The sequence below is a fragment of the Cavia porcellus genome, unplaced genomic scaffold (assembly GCF_034190915.1).
Source record: "Cavia porcellus strain 051 isolate PalLab524CR breed Dunkin Hartley unplaced genomic scaffold, mCavPor4.1 scaffold_1, whole genome shotgun sequence".
NCBI classification, from domain to species: Eukaryota; Metazoa; Chordata; class Mammalia; order Rodentia; family Caviidae; genus Cavia; species Cavia porcellus.
In genome coordinates this window covers 231,146,100-231,167,148 of record NW_026947484.1, presented here as the reverse complement: position 1 = coordinate 231,167,148, position 21,049 = coordinate 231,146,100, and the positions used below count along the sequence as shown (strand labels likewise).

General features: G+C 41.3%; 1 protein-coding gene across 4 annotated transcripts; it reads left to right on the top strand.

Annotated features, from left to right (window-relative positions):
• Positions 1–3,818: 3,818 nt before the first annotated feature.
• Positions 3,819–18,326, top strand: Ypel5 (yippee like 5). 4 transcript variants are annotated; one of them, XM_003473007.5, is made up of 3 exons: positions 3,819–3,989; positions 12,260–12,424; positions 16,478–18,326. In XM_003473007.5, the coding sequence occupies exons 2-3, from the start codon at positions 12,284–12,286 to the stop codon at positions 16,700–16,702; spliced, it is 366 nt and encodes a 121-aa protein (XP_003473055.1). In that variant the 5' UTR covers positions 3,819–3,989; positions 12,260–12,283; the 3' UTR covers positions 16,703–18,326. The 4 variants fall into 4 exon arrangements, with proteins under 4 accessions (XP_003473055.1, XP_013011453.1, XP_005005103.1 ...); XM_013155999.3 differs by having other exon boundaries at positions 3,824–3,969; XM_005005046.4 differs by lacking the exon at positions 3,819–3,989 and adding an exon at positions 4,757–4,921.
• The last annotated feature ends 2,723 nt before the right edge of the window (positions 18,327–21,049 follow it).

The window sequence follows — 21,049 nt, the reverse complement described above, 5'->3', positions numbered from 1 at the left end:
AACTTTTAAAAAATGTACAAATTTGTGGGATATTTTTGTTTGTATTGATTTTGGATGCAATGTCTCACTATGTAGTTCAGGATTGCCTTGAGCTCAGGACGTAGCCCAGGTTGACCTTAAACTTGCAGTAGTCTTCCCACTTGAGTCTCCTGAGTGCTGGGATTACAGAGTCCACCACCACGTCCAGTGAGGAATTTACTGGAAATACTCACATATATATATCCAGAGACTTAAAAAGAAGTAAAAGCCAAAGTGATCTGAAAATAGGTGGCCAATTTATGATCATTTATAGAAAAGAAAACTTTTCTAGCCAGAAATTCAGGAAAATAAGCAACAAAATTATTACTTTTCCTACAAGACAACTGGTTGGAGTTACATAATATGGGAAGTTCCTATTTACAGAAATAACCTTGGTAGTATAATTTGCTTAGGCTGCCACAACACAGTGCCACAGAGGCTTAAACAGAAAAGTATTTTCTCCCAAGTTTGGAGGCTAGGAGTATCCGATCGAGGTGCAGGCAGGGAGGCTTCTTTTCCAGCCCACCTTTGGGTCCTACAGATGCCTGCAGTATCTCCATATCTCTGGGGGCCCTTCCTAATCCCCTTCTCATCAGGACAGCAGTCAGATCGAATCAGTATCCACCCTAACGCACCATTTACTGTGATCAGCTTGTAAAGGTCCCACTTCCAAATTCAGTCAGTCTCAGAAGTTTTCAATATATGATGGGAATAGTTCGTGATTCTGGCATAATGACCTAAAAAAATACAATACCTAAATATATCCCTAAAAATGAAACATTAGCAATCCAGAGGAAGACGGCTGTACCATGCAATTTGACTGAAAGGCATTAGAACAAAATACTTGAGGAAATGGAGAAATGCACCATGTTATTGATGGGAAAGCTTTAGTATTATAAAGTGCTGATAAAATACCAATTTATTCCAAATTACAACACAAGGCCAACAGGATAAATTTCAAATATCCTGTCCTTGTCTTTTCATTTATCCTCTATATTTGTTATTACCTTTGATAGTATATTCTTTATTTCTAGTTGGTATGCTACCATCAACCTGAATTTTTCACCCTAATCAACATCTGCAAACACCTATATTTAGCAATGGGAAATCATCACCCTACCAGTCTCTTAGGAGAAAGCCTCTGGCTTATCTTTGAAAATCTGTAAATCCTACCCTGCCCTCCGTCTACCTATAAATAGTGCTGTGTGTCACTTTATTTATTTGCTTTTATGATGGCTGGAGATTGAACCCAGAACTTTCACACTGAGCTACATTGCCAATGCTTTTTAACTTGAGACAGCATCTCAACTGAGTTGTTAAACTCTGATCCTCTGATCCCAACCTTCCAGAGTGCTGAGATTACAGGCATGTGCCATCCAGCCTGTTAAAATTAAACCTGTCTCTTCAGTTTCATTTCTATCCGCCCTCCTCATCTCATCCTTGGACTCTTAACTGTGCACATCATACTGTAATATATGATTTTAACCTTCTTAAAGTATGATTTTGTCATCTTTTTCCATGCATACAAAAATTGTACTCAGTAATGGCATGGCTGACACTGAATAAGTGTCACTGTGTTTTGGTTAACTCGTCTATTAAAACAGGGATGACAACAGTACTTACCTCTTAAGAGTTATCAAAATTAAAGCAGTAAACAGTTTATCATTATAATTATTTTTGTTTTCTTTTTGATACAGAGGCTCATGTTTGTAGTCAAAGCTGGCCTTGAATTCACTATGCAATTTAGGCTGGCTTCAAACTCCCCAACGGATGGCCTCAGCCTCCCAAGTTCTGGAATTACATGTGCTACTACTCCTGGAGAGCAAATAAAACTTTAAAACAGAACAAGAAATACTTTATGTGCATTTGTTAGATAAATAATATCCCTGTTGTTTTACCTGGTGTTTAAAATTCTCTTTTCTGTCAGTTTTGGCCTAATCCTTCCTTTTCAAGTGATTAAACTCAGAAATACTTGAGTTCCTCGATGACCAGGAGGGTTCATTACGGCAGATTTTAAAATTTATTTTTCTTTTTGCCCTAACCTTTTTAATAGTAAAAGATTGAAGGTAACCCACCGAACAAGTTCATCAGCAGAAAAAATCCTGTGGTAACAACATCAATAATACAATAATATGGGAAACTATGGAGACAAATGTAAATTTGTACTAGAAGAAATTTCGCAGAAAAGGTATCTTTAAATTTCTGTTTCTCTCCACGGTTTCTCATACTGTGGGGTTGAAAAGCACAAGTTCAATATGCTGCCGTGCACGTTCATTTTGGGAAGCACTAAAGGATACACCAAAGCCAGAGGTCTGTGAGGAAGGGAAGCAGCCTGACCTACCTGCAATAAGCCCGTTGCTCTTATCATTAAAGCTAAAGAAAAACAAAAGAACAAACAGGAAGAAAAAGCAAAATACTTAAAATTGTTTTATGTTGCAAAAATACTTGCATATCAGTGTTTATTAAGGCCATCTGGTGGCCCATGCCTGTAATCCCAGCACTTGGGAGGCTGAGGCAGGAGAATCAGTGTGAGTTTGAGGCCAGCTGGGCTACCAGTGAGCTCAGACCAGCCTGAACTGTGAAGAGAACATGTGTGTCAAACACAATGTCAATCAGGGTTGATGGGGAGTCACCTGCTAGGATTCCCCGAAAAACCTCTATCCTGCAGTGAACTTGCAAATTAACCCTAAGTGCTAGTTTATATTTTTCACAAGAAATAAATATCATATTTTTGTGTTATCTTTGAAAATCAGCCAGTGGAAATGTAATTGCCTGGGAAATTCGAATGGTGTGGGAAACAAAACCTTTCATTTTAAGCATTGGTAGGGTTTAAGGGAACAGTTATTCCTTTGACAAACAAATTTCAGATTTATAGGGCAGAAAATCTCCATGGTAGTGAACATCGAATTTTCTTATGTCTTTCCCACTTCTGCGGGTTAAGCCCCACTACTACTGCACTGGGCTTCGCCAGCAGCCCTTTATTAAATTTTGAGACAAGGCTCAATAAATTACTCAGGCTGGGACTGGACTTGCAATCCTCCTGCCTCACCCTCTGAGATGTCTAGGATTACTGGCCTATGCCAACATTCCTGGCTGATGATTTTTTCTCAGTGTGAGAATCACTTCCACTACCAAGAGAAAACGCAGGACATTTAAATAAAAAGTTGAGTACACCTGAAAAATCCTTTTCACAGATGTTTTTCAGGCGTTCCTATGGACTCTTACGCAAAGGATTTGGCCTTTATAAAACAGCCCTAAAGGGTGACCAGGGGACGTGCTCTGAAGAAATGACACAGTGCATTTTAACCACCTAGGTACCTGTTTGTCTAGAAAACAGGCTGTTGTTTTCATTTGTCATCACTGGGCCTTATTGGACAGCAGGAAGCTAGGCCTCAGCTGCCACCTGGTGACGCTGATGACGCTCAATGAGTCCCAGCTGCTGCAATTAGCAAGGCTGAGTGGTCTCCTTTAAGAAGCTGACTCACGTGGACACTGTGTTGTGTGCTCTCAGCTGGGAGGGGGTGGATCCTCAAGCTTACCGCATTGGTCGCCTCGGGAGAGGGGGCAGAGCCAGCCTCTTTGATTGGCTGCACGGCTCGAGGTGCTGGGTCAGGGGCGTGGCAAACTTCTGCAAGCTGGCCACAGGTCTGAGGCTTCTGGGAGGGGTGGGCGGCCGAGCAGAGAAGAGTGAGGGTGGGGGAGGGTGAGCTGGAGGAGGGGCGGGGCCCTGCGGAAGGGGCAGGGTGCCAGGGAGAGGGGCGGGGCTTGAAAGTGAAGGGCTTTCTGAGCCAACCGGGAGACCCGACTGTAAGAGGGGCGGAGCCACGCCGGGTGATTGACGCAGAGGTCTAACCAGAGAAAGGCGGGGCCAAGGCCAGGGCCTGACTAAACTGGAGTCTGGTGGCTTAGGGGCTTCGTCCCAGCTGTGGAACAAGGAGCTGCAGGCAGCAGGTATCTCCCCGCCGCTCAGGGTGAGTGTGGTGGGGGGACGACCACAGGGGCCGGTGGGGGCTGAGGAGCCGTCTGGGCCGGGCTGCTTCGAAGCCCTGGGAGAGCGGCCCGGGGCGGGGGCCCAGGCAGGAAGTGCCTCTTCCCTCAGCGGTCCCGCGGGGTTCCAGCGCTGCCGCCCCCGACCCTTAGGGCGAGTCTCCGAGGGAGACTGTCTTAGAAAGGCCGCGCCGCTTCTCTTTGTGAGGTCCTGGCCCGGCAGCCACTGAGGGCCCGCCCCCGCTGCGACCACAACAGCCGGCGCCTTGGTCCCCGCGCCTGGATCCGCGCCCCACACGGAGGCCACGGCGCCCTCCCCGACGGTTTGCCGAGCGGCCCCTTCCCCTGCCCCGCCCCCAGCTCCCCCAGGCCGCCGAGACCATCGCAGCGTGGGGGGCGCGCCCGGGCTCCGCTCGGGGAGGGCCTGCAGGCCTGCGCCGCGGCCGTCCCCGCCTGGCCCGACTGCGATCCGGGCTCGGCGCCGAGTTGCTGGGGTGGGGGTGAAGCCGGGGAAGCGCCCCTCGTCCGCACCCAGGGACTCTGCCCGCGCGGGGGGAGGGACCACATCAGCGTGCAGTCCCGCGGGGCGAGCGTCCCTCACCCCTGCCCGACTGACGCCTTGCCGTGGGGCAGCTGCCGAGCTGCGGGACGTGCGGGCCCCGGGAGCTCGCGCCCGCCCAGCTGTTCTGCCCGTGTTTGTTGTGCCGGGAAGGCCCCGCCGCCGCCGCGCTCGCTGTCTCAGGCCTTACGATTGGCCGGCGGGAGTCACGTGACTGCGATCAGCTGGGCCGGATGCTCTGTGGGGCCTCCCGGGTTCCCTGCTGCAGCTGCCAGCGGAGCCAGGGTCGTGCGTTCCCCTCGCGAGTGGGAAGCTAAGAGTACCCTTGCACCCCTTTTATTCTGCACTTGTGTGCTGGTAGGTGGAACAAAGGAGTATTATGACCAGCGGGTGTGGAAAAGTGAAATACTACAAAGATCTGTTTAAGCCTGACACCGACTAATCTCCTTTTGTAGAGTCACGGGAAGGTGTGCAGCTCATTTATTTTTAAACTTTTTGTATTTACAGAGTCCTGTTGGTAATTTGATGATTTTTATTCTAGGTCTCCTTGACTGATGGGAAATCTGAAGTAACCTTGGGCTAACCTTGTGTTTTTGGAAAAGTAGTAGATTTACTGGTATAAGTGGGGTAATAGGATATGTACTAGTTAACTTTGTATAGCCACATACACAGGGTTATAGTTTGCATTCCAACCACGGAGGCAAAAGGCAGTGTTTGCAGGGTACATATTTGTGCCAGGTGTGAGTGCCTTGGTGGATTCATTCTTTTTTGAGTCGGGGTCTCACTGTGTGTATGCAGGCTGACCTCAAAGTCACAGCGATCCTCCTGCTTCAGCCTCCCCAGTGCTGGGGTTACAGGCCTACACCACCATACCTAGCTTTGGTGAATTCTAGTCTTACAAAGTTTATTGTGTACTTGTACTTAGAAAGTAAGAAGGAAATTACCAAAAAAAAAAAAAATTCACTGGAAGTTTACACATTAGTAGAGTCCTAAGTGAAATGGAGTAATAACAGAGTTCAATGTCAGTTGTGAAATGAGTTTATAAGCATTCAAAAACTGCAGTGAGAAAGGAGGAAGATGAAGTAGGAAGCATTCTGAAGTGGTCTGATGTTGATGAGACCCAGAAAATGAAGAGTCTTTGAACTATTGGTGGACACATAGAAGTATAGGAAAAACCCGGAGCAAGAAGGGGTAGCTTGTGGAATTTGGCCCACAAAGTATTTTCTGTATACATCCATTTTCATACTGAAACATCAAGTAGAACATCCACGCTCTGGGAGGAACTCTGCCTTTTTAACATACTTATCTGATCCAGTGTGTCCAATACAGACATTTCAAAATCTCTAGCAACCTTTGCTCTAGGAAAACCTGATGAAATGCACTTAATTTGAACAGGGAAACTGATTGGATTTTAACAGTAACTTTGTAAACCAGGTTAGTAAAATGTATGTGGTTTTGGCGCCGGGGACATAGCTCAGAGGCACAAATGCCTGGGTGGCAAGCACAAGGTCATGAGTTCAATTCCCAGTACAAAAAAGAAAGAAAATAATGTATGCAGTTTTTCAAAATTATGTCATCCCGTTTAACCCTTGAGCATTTTTTTTCTAGACTTATTTGCTTTTTTCTGTTCTCCATTTAAGTAGAAGGAAAAAAAATTCTATGAAAAGAAGAAATTAAACTTGTAGCTTAAGCTGGAGATGTTGCTCAGTGGTAGATTGCTTGCCTTTGAGGGCTTGGGCTTGATCTTTAGCACACAAAAACCAAAAAACCCACTTGCTGCTGTTTTCAAAAACACTGAAACATGAAGCCAGTCCAAAATTCAATCATGAGATTTGAAGATAGTCTTAAGAATTTTTGTGCCCAGAGTAACCTTTCAGGTTTGATAGCACTTTAGTAGCTGTATAAATTGTTCTAGTTCTCCTTGGTAATCCTGTAATGTGAGTTTAGTTTAGGAACGACACCTAAATCAGGAAATCCAACAGTTGAATTTTACTCCAGTTCATTAAATTAGAAGCTTTTAGAATTGCATCACAACAAACAAAGAGATCATCAGTTTGTCTTGCCAAGAGTTTTGGGGGGAGATTACCAACTCTGATTGTTCGCTGACTCATGACTTGCTGAGTAATGTGACTGGTCTTGTCTGATGATGATTTAATAATGCAGAATATAGTCAAGTTAGTAGTGTTTAACCAAGTATTTTGGGGGAAGGACAAAAAGACAAAAATTACTGTCAAATGAGGCCTGGGTCTCACAAACAGGATGTCATTTGACACAGCAAAGCGAATTTATCTGGTTTTGTAGGAGGATGACATGGCTTTCTGGTGCTCTAAAGCTCTGGCTTGGTAAATATTTTTCCAAAAATTGGAAAATTACAGATTAACCTTTATTGCCCAGTGTAACTTTCCAATAGAATTTAGTTACAAACCACTTTGAAAATGGTTGATGAAATTGAAATAGCAACAAATTTTACTGTAGTAATTAACCCAATGCAGTTAGACGTCTTTAATTTTTGTTCCTTTTAAAGGAGACAACTGAAAACTAGATAAAAATTCTAGATTGAGCTCCACCAGTTTTAAGAACCTTTGAAAAACAAAACTACCTCTGGAAGGGCTAGGGGTGGGCACATTTCTTTAACCCTTTCCCCACTGGCCTCCTGCTTATTAAATTCCCTGCTGCAGCCTCTACTAGCTTTGCCTACATCCTCCCTTCTGGGTGCAGTGGAAAGCCCCCCTTGGCTGTCGGGGGGAGCTCTTTGGAGAGTATTGTTGGTTGAAATTCCCTGAGAGGATAATTCCTTTACTAAGGAAAAGTCTTTATCAGTGAACTGGATATATTTTTCCATCAGATGGTCCCAAGAGATGCCAGTGAATATCTATTGTCTTTCCTGGTACTATTTTTAGAGCTGGGAAGTGGTGTCTTGATTGGCTAATAGGAGTTGCCAGGGTTGAAACCAAATTGGATTATTAATTATAGAGAGGGCAAGTACCTATTTTAAGACCCAGAACTGTGACACTAAGAATTTGAGATGCTTTGGAAGGTTTCTGGCTTTCTTTCCGCTTGTATTTTATGTAACCTAGTTACTTAACATTGCTGTAATTAACAAAAGGTGAAGCCAGTTAATTGTTACTATTTTATATGCTTTATGAGCTTTGCTTTTCTCATCAGTGATAGGGGAAGTTGGGATGGGGTGTATTGAAGAAGGCAAGTAGTTTTACTGATCTTCATTTAGCATTCATTGTGTGCCAGGCACTGCTCTCAGAACATAATATTTCTGTTTGAGTATCATTACCCCAAGATACATATTGCTGTCCTTATTTCACAGATGAAGGAGAGGATCATTTGTCCAAAATTTAGCGCTAGTTGGGGGGAGAACTGAGACTTGAACCCAGGAAGTCTGATTGCAGAGTTAAGTATCTAGGCTACTCTGAAGTCCTTGGAGGTAGTGGAGAGGAGGAGGTCCACCTGTTACACTGATAACTGTATGTTGTTTATTTGTAGAATCTTTATATACCTGACCTTTGATGTTGACCTTTGCCAATGAGCTGGTGACAGAAAGTTAAGAATTTTTGTCTAATATTAATCCTTGAAAAAAGGGAAGTAGGCATTAAACTAATCTTGATACTCCTGTTGATCTGTCTGTAAACTTCTAACTGCTGAGTAGGTTGCAGTTTTTCTTAAGATTGCTTTCTAAGTGGATGTTTTTGTTGTTGTTGTGTTGAGGCTGTGTCTCCCTCGTGCAGTTCAGGCTGGCCTTGAACTCACTGCGGCCTAGCTTAGGCTGGCTTCGAACTTGTGGCGTTCCTTGCCTGCCTCAGCCTCCTGAGTGCTGGGGTTACAGTCATGCCACCAGAACCAGTTTAAATGTGTTTTTCTTTCTTCCAAATCCATTTTATTTCAAAGAGGAAAAAAAAAAAATGAGTGTTTTTAAGCGGGACAATACTTTCTTTTTATTTTTTTTTCAAATTTTATTTTTAGTTAATATATGTCTGTAATATATAATGATTACATTCATGAGGATTAATTCTTGTGAGGGGTGAGATAGTGAGCATTTGAATTTGTTGGATATGTTTGTGTAGCAGCTACACAGACTCAGCCGTTGTAGGGAGAAAGCAGCTGAGTGTAAACCAGTGAGTGGGGCTGTGTTCCTAAAGAGCTTCCTCGCCTCTGAGATGCAGATTTCATATACTGTTCGAGGGTGTTAAGATAATCTTCTTTGATGTTTATTTTTCAACCATTTGTAAGTATGCACTGCATTTTGAGCTTTGTGGGCAGGTAAACAGGTGCTGAGCTAGGCTTGGTCCACAAGCCTCAGTGTGCTTATTCTCTCCACCCTCCCCCGTTGTTTTTTAAGGAAAAGACTTAGAAATGAGTCAGGCTAAAAGCAGAATACCATATTTCATTTGTTAGTGTATACATAAAAACCAGTAGGCTTTTTAGGAAATTGTTTTATTGACCTGCAAACAATCTAGGAAATTACATAATGCATCATTTGTAAGTTTGTTAAGTAATGTGTTTCTAGAGCCTCTTTATGAATTCCTAAGTGAGAAATATATATATTTCCCCTGCTATGGATTCCTGAAAGAAATACCTTTTTTCTCTTAGAGATCCTAAGATGTAATTTCTTTACCAGAATCTCCTCGTAGAATAGAAATTAAAAGTTCTAGGTTGTCAAGATTTATGGTCTGAAACTCAATGACCAGGCAGAGGTTTTTCTGTTTCCTAAACACCTCTGACAGCAAATCATACTTAGTTGCTTCAGCTGGATTCCATGGCATTTCAGCTTATCTTTTTTGGCAAACAAAAAGCTACATTTTACAGTTTTAAATAAATATAGAGTACTCTATAAATGGCAACTATAACTGGAAACAATGTAACATAAAATTATGCCCAGATATTTTTGGTCTGGGTAATGAATCATATATTAGAATCCTGTAAATAAAATACTTTGATAAAGAGTAAAAAAAATAGAATTTGAAGCAGGGAAAAGAAGCCATCTGAAAGGTTTACCCTAGTACCCAATAGTCATAGCCATAATATAACTTTGAGTCAGTGATGGAAGGATAGGTTGAAGGTACAGAGTTGGTTCTGAATTTTCCATGATCGAACTCCAGAGACAAGTGCATCGTCCCTGCCACAGTGCAGCAGCGTCTGGTTACTACTGAACTGTTACTGCTGAAATAAATTACAGTATACCTGAAGAGCTGAGATTTAAACCCTTGCTATTGATTTCTTTCTGTTAATGATCAGTGTTAAGAATCATGGCCATATCAATTGCTCATAAGTTTTTTAAAGGCTTTATTTATATTGAGCCGTAAATCCAAATATTGGTTCAGGGACCAAACAGGTGCAGTAACTGTGTGAATGAGAATGGAGAAGGAGCAAACAGCAGCGATCTGGAAGGTAGGGGCAGGGTTGTTGCTGCTCAGCTGTAGTTTCTTGTTGCCTTCAGAGATTACTGTGAACATGGCACATGTTGCTGGATCGCTTTACTGTTAAAGAGATGTTAAAGCCCTAGCTTTTAACCCAGATTTTATCGGCTAACCGTTGGAAAAATTAAGAATAGAAACTTATGTGGCCCAGATAAAATGTTGGGCTCACTTATTTATTTATTTATTTATTTGTTTGTTTGTTTATTTTTGAGACAGAGTCCCACTGTGTAGTTGAAGCCCGCCTTGAACTCACTGTGTAGTCCACTGTGGCCTCAAACTCTGCAGTCCTCCTGTCCCAGCCTCTGGAATGCTGGGATTACAAGTGTATGGACCCACATCTGGTGTTGGCTCAGTTCTGTATCCCTAGCCTTCTAAATGAGTTCAGTTCACAGGCCTCCTAATGTCTGACACCTTTCTTTATATGTGATGAAGACATCTTTGACCATCTAGAAAGAGTAATGTCAAAGGCCATGAAGACAGACAGTATTACCTTTAGTTATTTTACAGAAATATAATCAGAAAGTTAAGATCATACATTGTCTATATTTAGATTAGGATTTACTTAATGTGGCTGTTAATGTGCTGGATTTCTTTTTGCTGACTGCAAGTTGATAATTGTATTTGCCATTTTTTTACTCCTTTTTAAACTTCTCCATCATAATGTTTAAGGGGAGTTAAAATAATGTTTATAGTAACACTTCTGATGTCAAGGGGCTGCCTAGTAGCTGGGGAAGTCATAGATTTAAAAATGAATGGCGTTGTTAATTTGTAATGCTGGTCCCCCAAACTTAAGATGATTACAGATTCTTATTACAGATTACACATTCTGAAATTTTTTTCCAGTGTCAGCTGTGAATGTCCTTTTAAAGATGTATACTGTTAAACACTATAGCTGGTAACTATGCCCAGAAATACTTGTTAAAAAATAACAGCTGTGTTGTTGAATACATCTAGATTTTTTTACAATACATTTAAAAGAATTAATTGCAGTTATTTTAAAGAGCTATGTCTTTGATTCTAACTTTTGAAATACTGAAGGGTAAGTTTCCTAGTTTGAAAAGTTTGCTTCAAAACTATGTGCTGTTTTGGCACCTCTGTGATTCCCCTCCCTTAAAACAAACAAACAAACAAACAAAAAAACCGAGATAGGGTTTTATGTCTAAGTTGCCCAGGCTGGTCTGGAGTTTATCTCCTGCCTCGGTCTTCCAGAGTGCTAGAGTTGCAGGCCTGAGCCATACAGTCTGTGAGTCTGTGGTTTACTGTACCTGTAAGATGTGAAGAACGGGAAGCGCCTCTCTTCCTTTTCTGTTCCTTCTGCCTTAGCCTTGTGCCAGGCCTAGACTCCATCTCGAGCGTCCCCTTCATGGTGGGAGGTGGAAGGGAATGGAGGAACTTGCAACTACAGTTGGGTAGAATTACATTTCAGCTAGTTTTCTGTAACTTCACAGCCGTGGAACCTTGCTCCATTAACCTTTTAGACTTGCTTTGGATAGTCTGTGTGTTTTTCCACGTTTGTTTTTTGTTTGTTTGGTTGGTTGGGTTTTTTTTTTTTTTTGAGATGGAGCTCTCACTATCTAGTTCAGGCTGGCCTCAAACTTACAGTGATTCTCCTGCCTCAGCCTTCTAAGTGCTGAAATTATGAAATGTGCCACCACACCAGCCCTTCCAAGTTGTGATACTTTTGAAAATAAGTACCTTATATAATGCTCTGAAGACTCAAGCTTAATAAAATTAGTGCTGTCTCCCTGTAGGTGCACCTAGTGGATATAAACCCACTTACCTCATTCTCTCAAATGTGACGCCCCTCGTACTGGTTTTAAATTGTCTTTTTTCTGCTCATCTGATTGTCCCACTTGTACCCCACAGGTCTTTTCTCAGATTCCATATACTCAGAAGTGTAGTTAGTACCTGTGCCAGACTTCTCCTCGCACCTCTGCCAGTCAGTGCTGTATAACCATTCCTTTCCTCCTTCTGTTCCTTTCCACGTTCCTTCCTCCCCCCCACTCCCCGGCACAACCAGAAGAGAGGTGATCCCATTCCTTGTTTCTGTCCTTGACTCTCTGCTTCTGCTGTGTTCGCCCTGTGTTTGGCATGTGCCTGTTTGCTTGGTGCCTGAACTTTGGCTCCGAGGTTCAGGGTCAGCAGCTTCTCCTCACTGAGAGCTACAGAACACAGCAGGCCAGGTCTCTAGGATGCCTGTCGCCAAGCAAGTGCTGATGAAGGTTGTGTTGTTGTGTGTTTCTTACCTTTTTCTGTTTGTTCCCAGGTTCTTAGAACTTCAGCTTTCAAAATGGGAAGAATTTTCCTTGATCATATTGGTGGCACTCGACTGTTTTCTTGTGCAAACTGTGATACAATCCTGACCAACCGCTCAGAACTCATCTCTACTCGATTCACAGGCGCCACTGGTAGAGCGTTTCTTTTTAACAAGGTTAGTGAGAAAAAGTTTCATTACTAAATTGGTTCAGTGAATATGTTTGACAGTATCAGAATACCTCCTGAGAGTTTGGCAATCCCAGGGAAATTCAGAATGAGGCTGAGGTCCACATGAATATTACTGGCTTGTTTTACAATGGGACCTTAATGAAGTATTACTAGCATGTGATTTTAAGGCTCAAAAAAAAAATTTTGAAAGCTCAGAAAACAAAAGACCCATTTAAAAATGGGCAATTGAAATGAATAGATACTTCTCAAATGAAGTATAAATAGCAAATAGTACATGAAGAAATACTCCCTGATAAATGCTGATGGAAAAAAAAAACCTTCTACATGGAGGTGAGAATGTAAAGGATTAACACTACTATGAAAATCAGCATGGAGAATCCTCAAAGGAGCTAAAAACAAATTATATTTGGCCCAGGTACACTTTTCTTGGGTATTGTCCCAGAAGATTTAAACTCATTATGTACAGTGATACATGCATACTTATATTTCTAGCAGCACAATTCAAAATAGCTAAATCTAGGAAGTGACCTGCATGCCCATCAGCAGATGAATGGATAAAGAAAATGGTATGTATATGCACATACTCAGTGGAGCACTAAGGCATAAAGGAGGATAAAGTTCAGTCATTAGAGGAAAGTGGATGGATCTTCAGAGCATATTAACTGCAATAAATCAAACACAGATGGTTAAATTTCACATAGTTTTCTCTTAGGAACCCAAAGTATAAATTTTTTTGTACCAGGAATTGAACTCAGGACTTTGTGCTTGCTAGGCAGGTGCCGTACTGCTGAGCTATATCCCTGGCCCCATAATGTAATTTTAAGAACATTGAAGCAAAGGTGATAAGAGACAAGGAGGTAGACTTTCTGAAGATGGGGAAGGGAAAAGAGGAGAAATAAAAATGATAGAATATATAGATAAATAAATTCGCCAAAGTGAATTATTACATACCACAAATTATGCTAAAAAAAGACAGTATTGAGCACAAAAAGGAAATGTCTTTTAAAGAGAAAGGTGGGCCTGGAATACAGTGGTAGAGCACTAGCCTGGCGTGAGGGAAGCCACAGTTCACTTCCTGGCACTGCAGAAATGAGGTGGCGAGGGGAAGGGTGTTTCCCTATCTGCAGGAAGTGTGCAGTGTGAATTTGGTACGGACTGCAGCGCGGGCTGTGGAACAAGGTGGCAAGACTCAATGTCTCTTCGCTGCGTGCGACTGATTGACCTGTCAAGGGCAGTAGCGCATTAAGCTGTTGGAGCTTCGCGGTGACAAGCAGTAAGGCCATGTGACCAGCTTCTCTTCCTCCCATTCATGCTCACCAGCTGACCTTTTTTGTTATGAATTGTTGTTACAAAGGTCTAACAACAGGAAAAGGACGTCCTGGTTTGCAAATGTGTGTTCAGTCTACCTGCCTCTGAAATTTCTGCTTTGAGGTTGGTTGATGTGATTCTAGCTCCTGGAGGACAGTGTTCTAGCAAAGTTTTTAGACTAAGGAACAGAACTGGTCTAAGTATCTAGGAGGTCAGATGAACTTTCCCAGTGGCCACTCCTTTCTAGTCCATGTAGAACGTTTTTTTCTCTCGGAATTGGTAATGTGCTGCCCTTCATCTTTATTTAGGTTCAGAGCAGAAGTTGACATGACATGGGAAGGAGCCTGGCTCCCTGTTCTTGTTTTGATTGCAGTGCGAGGCATGGCACCTAGTAGTCATTGAACTGCTCTATTTTTTTTTGTGAGACCATCTTTCATAAGTTACTCAAGCTGTCGTAGAACTTGCGCTATTCCAGCTCAGTCTGCAGAGAAGTCGAGATTACAGTGTTGACATCCATGTTGAGCTCTGCAGGTCTGTTGCCTGCTTTTGGAAATAGTGTGTTGAAACACAACCATACTCACCGACTTGTGTATTGTCTGGTGTTGCTGTTCTGCCAGAGTCAAACGGTTGCAGCAAAGAACCATATAAAGCACTCAGAGCAAAAGTGTACTGTCTGGTCCTTTACAGAAAAGTGAGAGTGTAGAGGACATTGAGAATTGAGACTCATTAGAGATTCTTCACAGCTGTTTCAGAACCCACTTTCTTATGTTCATTGTCCTTGAACTCAGCTTGGAGACTGTGTGAGTTGTAGTAGGCTTAGCTCATCTTAACCTATTAGAATACAAAATGTATTTCCAGAAACAAATTTGACAGATTCTTATGCAATAGTCATGTTGTGGCAGGTTCTTTTACATTAAAACTCTTACTTGCACTCATCACTGAGTAGTTATTAGACCACACCTACATTTCAGCATTACAACACAGAATGTAACTAAGATGTATAAATCTGTGAGACTGGGCTAGCACAGTATGCGTAATACCATTAGATGTCTTGTATCCTGCAACTTACAAATGTTTACTTGTCCCAGCAGGTTACCAAACTTTCTCTTGGTGCAAGATGTAATCCTGCCTGTAATTATGTCTGTAGTTTTGTGCACTGGAGGCTGAGGCAGGAGGATAAGTTTGAGCCCCTGAGCCCACCATGGGCAGTTTAGTATTAGCAAGACCCTATCTCAAAGTTAAAAAATGAAGGGATAGGATTGTAGCTTAGTATAAAGGGTCTATGCTCAAGCCCCAGTACTGCCCTCCTCAAAAAAGTAAAAAAAGGAAGTAGCTGTTTCGAAGGGCATTATAAATTTGATTAAAGTATTAACTTCTGAGACCCATGTCTATCATCATGCACTAAAGTCAAAATGGATCAAAGATCTAAATATTAAAATAGAGACAATACATCTACTAGAAGACAAGGTAGGTAGAAATCTTGGAGATATAGGAGTAGGCACAGAATTCATGAACAAAACACAAACTGCAAGGTAAGTACTTCAGAGAATCAACACCTGGGATCTCATCTTATTAATAAGTTTTTGCATTTCAAAAGAATTCACCAACAAAGTGAAATGAAAACCCACAAGATGGGAAAGAATTTTAGCCAGCAGTCCCTCAGAGGACTTATATCCAGAACATACAAAGAATTTAAAAACATCAAGCCCTGCAAATTCAAAGACCCTCTCCAAAAATGAGCATCTGAGATGAACCACATATCTCAGATGAAAATATACAAATGACAAATAAATAACATGAAGAAATGTTCACCATCACTGGTCACTAGAGAAATTCAAATTAAAACAGCATTGAGATTTCATCTCCAGAAAGAATGGCTGCCATCAAGAAATCAACTGATAGCAAATGTTGGCGAGGCTGTGGAGAAAAAGGAGCCCTTCTCTACTGTTGATGTAAATGTAGACTGGTGCAACCAGTGTGGAAATCAGTATGGAGATCTAGGATTGGAAGTTTCATTCAATCCAGCTATTCCTTTCCTGGGTATTTTCCCAGAAAAATTGATAAGGTCATGTCTCAGCAACATATGTGCACCCATGTTTATAGCAGCACAAGTTGTAATAGCTAAATATTGGAAATAAAATGCCCATCAGCTGTACAGTGGATGAAAAAGATGTATTTTTATACAATGGAATATTATTCGGCTATATAAAAGGATGATGTCAAGGCTTTTATGGGTAAACAGTCAACTTGAGACTATCTTCATAAGTGAAATAATGAGACATTTGTAAATATCATACTGGCTCTAGTATAAAAAATAATAAAAAACTGAGTTATAAGATCCAAAATGTGTAATAGATACTGTGATTGTGAAAGGGAAAGGAAGTACTCTAAAGGATATAACTATGTATGTTGAAGTGTGCAAGGTAGGTAACCATACTACTAAGTTTTTGTTCATGAAACAGAATGGTTTGTGCTGTCATTGATTGTCCACTTTTTATGCTTTGATTTTGTGACTTGAGCAACTATTTCTAAGATAACAATGTGTAATTTATCAACAAGTGATTTCTTACTGTTTTTTTGAAATTCTGTATTTCTACCCTTGTTTCTATTTTGATTTTTTTCTCTTAAAAAAATGTACTAACTTCTGTTTTCTGAATTTGCTGCTACACTAAGCCTAGTATGGTGCCAATAACTTACATTCCTTCGGGATTTTGTTTCTGACGCCTTCTAGGTAGTTAACCTGCAGTACAGTGAAGTCCAGGATCGGGTCATGCTCACTGGCCGCCACATGGTCCGAGACGTGAGCTGCAAGAACTGCAGTAGCAAGCTGGGGTGGATCTATGAGTTTGCCACTGAAGACAGCCAGCGGTACAAGGAAGGCCGCGTGATCCTGGAGCGAGCGCTGGTTCGGGAGAGCGAGGGCTTCGAAGAGCACGTGCCGTCCGATAATTCTTGAAGAGAAAGAGAGCAATCCATCTTTTCCCAGGGCTCCTTCACTGAAAACAAAAATCTCCTTACATACACTGTCACCTTCGCATCAGAGTCGGATTCATGAACTGTGGAACAAGAGGTTGTGAGAATCTAAGATGAAACCTTCCTTTCTTTCTTTTTTAATTTTGTATTTTCCATCCAACAGCAGTGTGTAGAGAGCATTATGCAGATGCTGTTAACTTTTTCCCTATGTTTACATCGTGAGGCAGAAGAGTCTACCTGCAGCTACATGGTGGGCTACGTGAGGAAAACATCTGGGCTATTAGAGTGAGAAAGTGTGTTTTATATAAATTTTGAATGGAGAATATGTCAAGAGCATGGTTTTTAAACTTACTTGGGCTTCGTTTTAAAACATTTTTTTAAAACCCAGTTATTTCACTTGATTTGCTAGCTTCAGAGAAGAGATCCGAATCTGTGTCCAGCGCTAAAGGCTCGGTGTTAGCATGGCTTGTGCTGGCCAGCGTGCCATATTCTTGTTGGAGATGAGCCGTAGCCCCAGAGCCCATTCTTCCTTGTCAGTCTTGACCTGAAGATACCACCATTCCTAGTTACTTGTCACCGCATACTTGGTGTTGATTGGAAACTTTCTGAAATGGGGCAGAACTGCTTGGTTGTCTTTTTCCATGTAACTTAAGCATAGTAATATAAATAAAATAATAGTTGGATGTTCTTGGTCCTGTGTTGCTTTTAAAAACACCTTACAAAAGGACAGTATTGGACGAGTAATTTTCATAGTAATTGTTTCTTTCCATCTCTTAAGCTAAGTATTATGTATAAGATACTCTTTATATAAATGAAAGCAGAATTTTTAAGCCACAGTCTTGCACTTAGAAAACAGTTGAACAGAATGTCTGCGTGCATCCATGCAGAGTGTGTTTAATCTGCATCTGCTTTAAAAGGAGGGGAAATGAAGCAGTTCATCTAAAAATACTTCATTTCCGAGTACTTCAGCCTTGCCTCCTCAGTTTCGCATTGATTTCTGACGAGTTTGTAGAGCCTGGAATTGTATCCAAGGACTAGCTCTCTCATGAACATTGTTTTTCCAGACCTTCCCTTAGAGGTTTGGCTATTGAAATCAAAACTGTACTTGGTACCTCTAGTGGAAAGAGATCAAATTTGACTCAGGGTGTTATTTTAGCCCAAAATTTATAATAATGCAAAGTAATAAAATGTAAATATTTCTTTATCCAAACTACTCTACATATGCTAGTATTTGCTTTTGGTGGAATAAATGACAGTTAAATTTGCTCATTATTCAAATGAATGAATATTTGCATGCTCACTTTCTAAGTCTTTGTATAGAAAGAAAATTTGCCTCAGTTGTATTAGTGATATATTTGTTCTTAGAAGTGACTTTTGCTTTGGGCATTTGGTTGGGGCTTATGAGTAGGTAGATATAGTATAATATTGCATTTGAAATAAATGGACACAAACTGTCTTCAACATGAAGTGAATCTTCACACATTAGGACATAGCATTCATTCCCACTGATTTTCATACTAGCCTTTGATATGCAGATTCCTACTAGCATGCCTTACCTACCGCACTATGTGCATTTGCTGTCAAAATAAAGTCTATTTTGTCTTGCATTGGTGGAATACTGCTTATTTTCCACTGATCCTGTCTAGTGATCATTATAATTTTCATCGCTGAACACATATAGTACTTAATAACTTTGATAGCTTCCCTTGTGATAAGAAAGTGAATTAGTTAGATGTGAATTAGTTAACTCAGAGTAAATTAAAATCTGGAAGTATTATGTGAGATCATTTATGTCCTAGACACTGACAGTTACGGTTTTGCATGAAGAATAAGAAAATGAGTTTGTTCATATGTAATTACAAAGCACATGCTGCTGTGTTAACTAGAAGGTACAAACAGGAGCTCCCCCACGGCTTCCTTTTAAACAGTCCACTTGAAAAAAATTGAAAAATTTGAAAAAGCCAGTGAGACGGAATTTTTTATAGAGACATAAATGTACTTTAGGGGGCACATTAATAAGAACAATTTGTTTTGGGTTGGAAAAGTTAATTGACCAAATACAAGTGAAGTCACTGCAAAATAATGGGATTTATTAAAGGGTATACAGATGTATGCATTTTCCCTGTGAAGAGTGCAGTACTTTTTTAATTTTAAAAAGTGATGGAGCCAGGCGTGGTGGTACACTCCTGTGATCCAAGAATTCCTGGAGGCTGAGGCAGGAGGATCACTCTTGAGTTCCAGGCCAGCCTGAACTGCATAGTAAACCCAGTCTCCAAAAGACCAAAAAAAAAGTGATGGTGACCATTGTTTACTTTGATCTTTTTGTTTTGTTTTATTAAGGCTGGCCTCAGGCTCCTAATATTGGAATTACAGGTGTGCCACCCGACCCAGTTAGTTATTTTGATCTTACACATGCTTTTCTTTAAAGAGATCCTAAACTGAATATTACAGGTTTAAATGTTCATAGCTGGGCATGATAGAAGGAGGAGGCTGAGGCAGGAGGATCACAAGGTTGTCAAGTCCAGTCTGGGCAATTTAACACCCTGATGAAACTACTAAATTGTGCATGACTAATTTGGGATTGGAAGTAAAGAAGGTCCATACTGTTGCCTACATTTATCTGTTCATAAAAGTCAGGAGCTGTTTTACGTCGCAGAGTCCAGGTCTCAGTCCTAATAGACCTAATAGGTTAATCAACAGGTAATTTTTGAGTCTGAGTTGAAAAATTAGTATGTTTATGATAGTTTCATCCCGCATAAAAATATAATTTAGACATAACTCATAATTGCTTGTCTTCTATGTGTCTTCCCACCAGGAACCATATAAAACTTCAGGTGAAGGTATGAATCAAGAACAACAAGATTTTCACTCAAAAACTGTCGAGGGATTTGCACCGATGTGGATCTCCATGATAGGACTAGGCAGAGCTCAGGGTAGGAATTAGGTGGGTACCCATTGCTAAACTGGATGTGCATTCAAATTGTAAACTTATGGCTTCCTTATTTTAAAACACTGAACTTTCCAAATTGGAACATGAGGCATAAAGTGTATGCTTCAGAGCACTGTTAGAGTCGTGGTGCTGGTCATGACCACCTATTTAGAGTTTTAAAAATCATCTCCAATGTGACCTGGGAAGCTGATTTAAATATATGAATTATGTGCCTTCCTCCAGTATTGAAGTAGAACTGCACAAACCCAAATTTTTATTTTATTATTTTGGTACTAGGGATGGAACCCAGAACCTCAGCACTGAGATAAATCTCCAACCTTTTGATTTTTGATACAGGGTCTTGATAAACTACCCAGGATGATCTGGAATCGGTGGTTTCGTGTATCTCAGCTTCCTAGAGTGCTGAGACTATAGTATGCACCTCTGCACCCAGCTGAGACTTGTTTTTTAAATAGGATCTCACCCTGCAGGTAGCAGGCCTTGAACTCACTGTGTACTCCAGGCTGGCCTCAAGCTCACAGCAGTCCTCCTGCTGCAGCCGCTCCTGAGTGCCGCTCCGGAGTGCCGATTGCTGGGATTAAAGGGTTTGCGGCACCGTGCCTAGCTGAGACACTTTTTATAAAACCTAACTCCAAAAATTGTGTCTGCTAATGCGTGAGCCTCCCTATTCAAAGGGTTCTGGGGATGCAGCTCAGTATGAAAGCCTTGGGTTCAGTCCTCAAACAAGATGATTCAAAATCAAGAGAACTGTACTGGGGCATCGCACCATGGGAAAATGGTATTTACCAGGAGAGGCTCGAGCAGGTGAAGTGTGGTTAAGAATAGTATGCCTTTCCACCTGCTTAAAGTGATTTAAAATGAATACAACAGGTAGCCACATTGGCTGGAGCAGGAGAGTCTGGAAAACACACCTGGTTTCTGAGGAGCTCCGTAGAATAAAGGCTTTAGTGTTGACTGACTTTCTAGCTTTGTGACTCAGTGTTGTGTGTTTTGTTTTTGTTTTTTGAGACACTAAGTTTCTAAATTGTTCGCGCAGGCTCACACTTCCAGTTGGGCATCCATCTCCCAGAATCCTGGATTACAAGTGTGGATCCCTCTGCCTGGGTGGGAGTCAGTTTATGAATTTTATGAATCATTCTGTCAAGTACGATTGTGAAAACAAGCCATGTCTTAGTGATTGTTGTTAGAATAAAGTGAAATTTAGGGCACAAAAAGCTGTTCATAAGTGTATGCAAATAGATGTGGTGACACATGCCTGTAACCTCGGCACTCAGGAGGCCGAGGCAAGAGGGTTGCCACTCTGAACTGCATAGTGAAGCTTAAAAAGATTTTTTAAAAGTATATGCAGCTATATTAGATGAGTGTTCTGTAGTATTCCTG

What these genes read in the sequence shown, in the direction of transcription:
- Ypel5 (XM_003473007.5), top strand. Translation starts at nt 12,284, where the DNA reads ATGGGAAGAATTTTCCTTGATCATATTGGTGGCACTCGACTGTTTTCT. An exon ending in GAGCGTTTCTTTTTAACAAG is followed by an intron (nt 12,425 to 16,477) that starts GTTAGTGAGAAA and finishes GACGCCTTCTAG; the next exon opens with GTAGTTAACCTGCAGTACAG.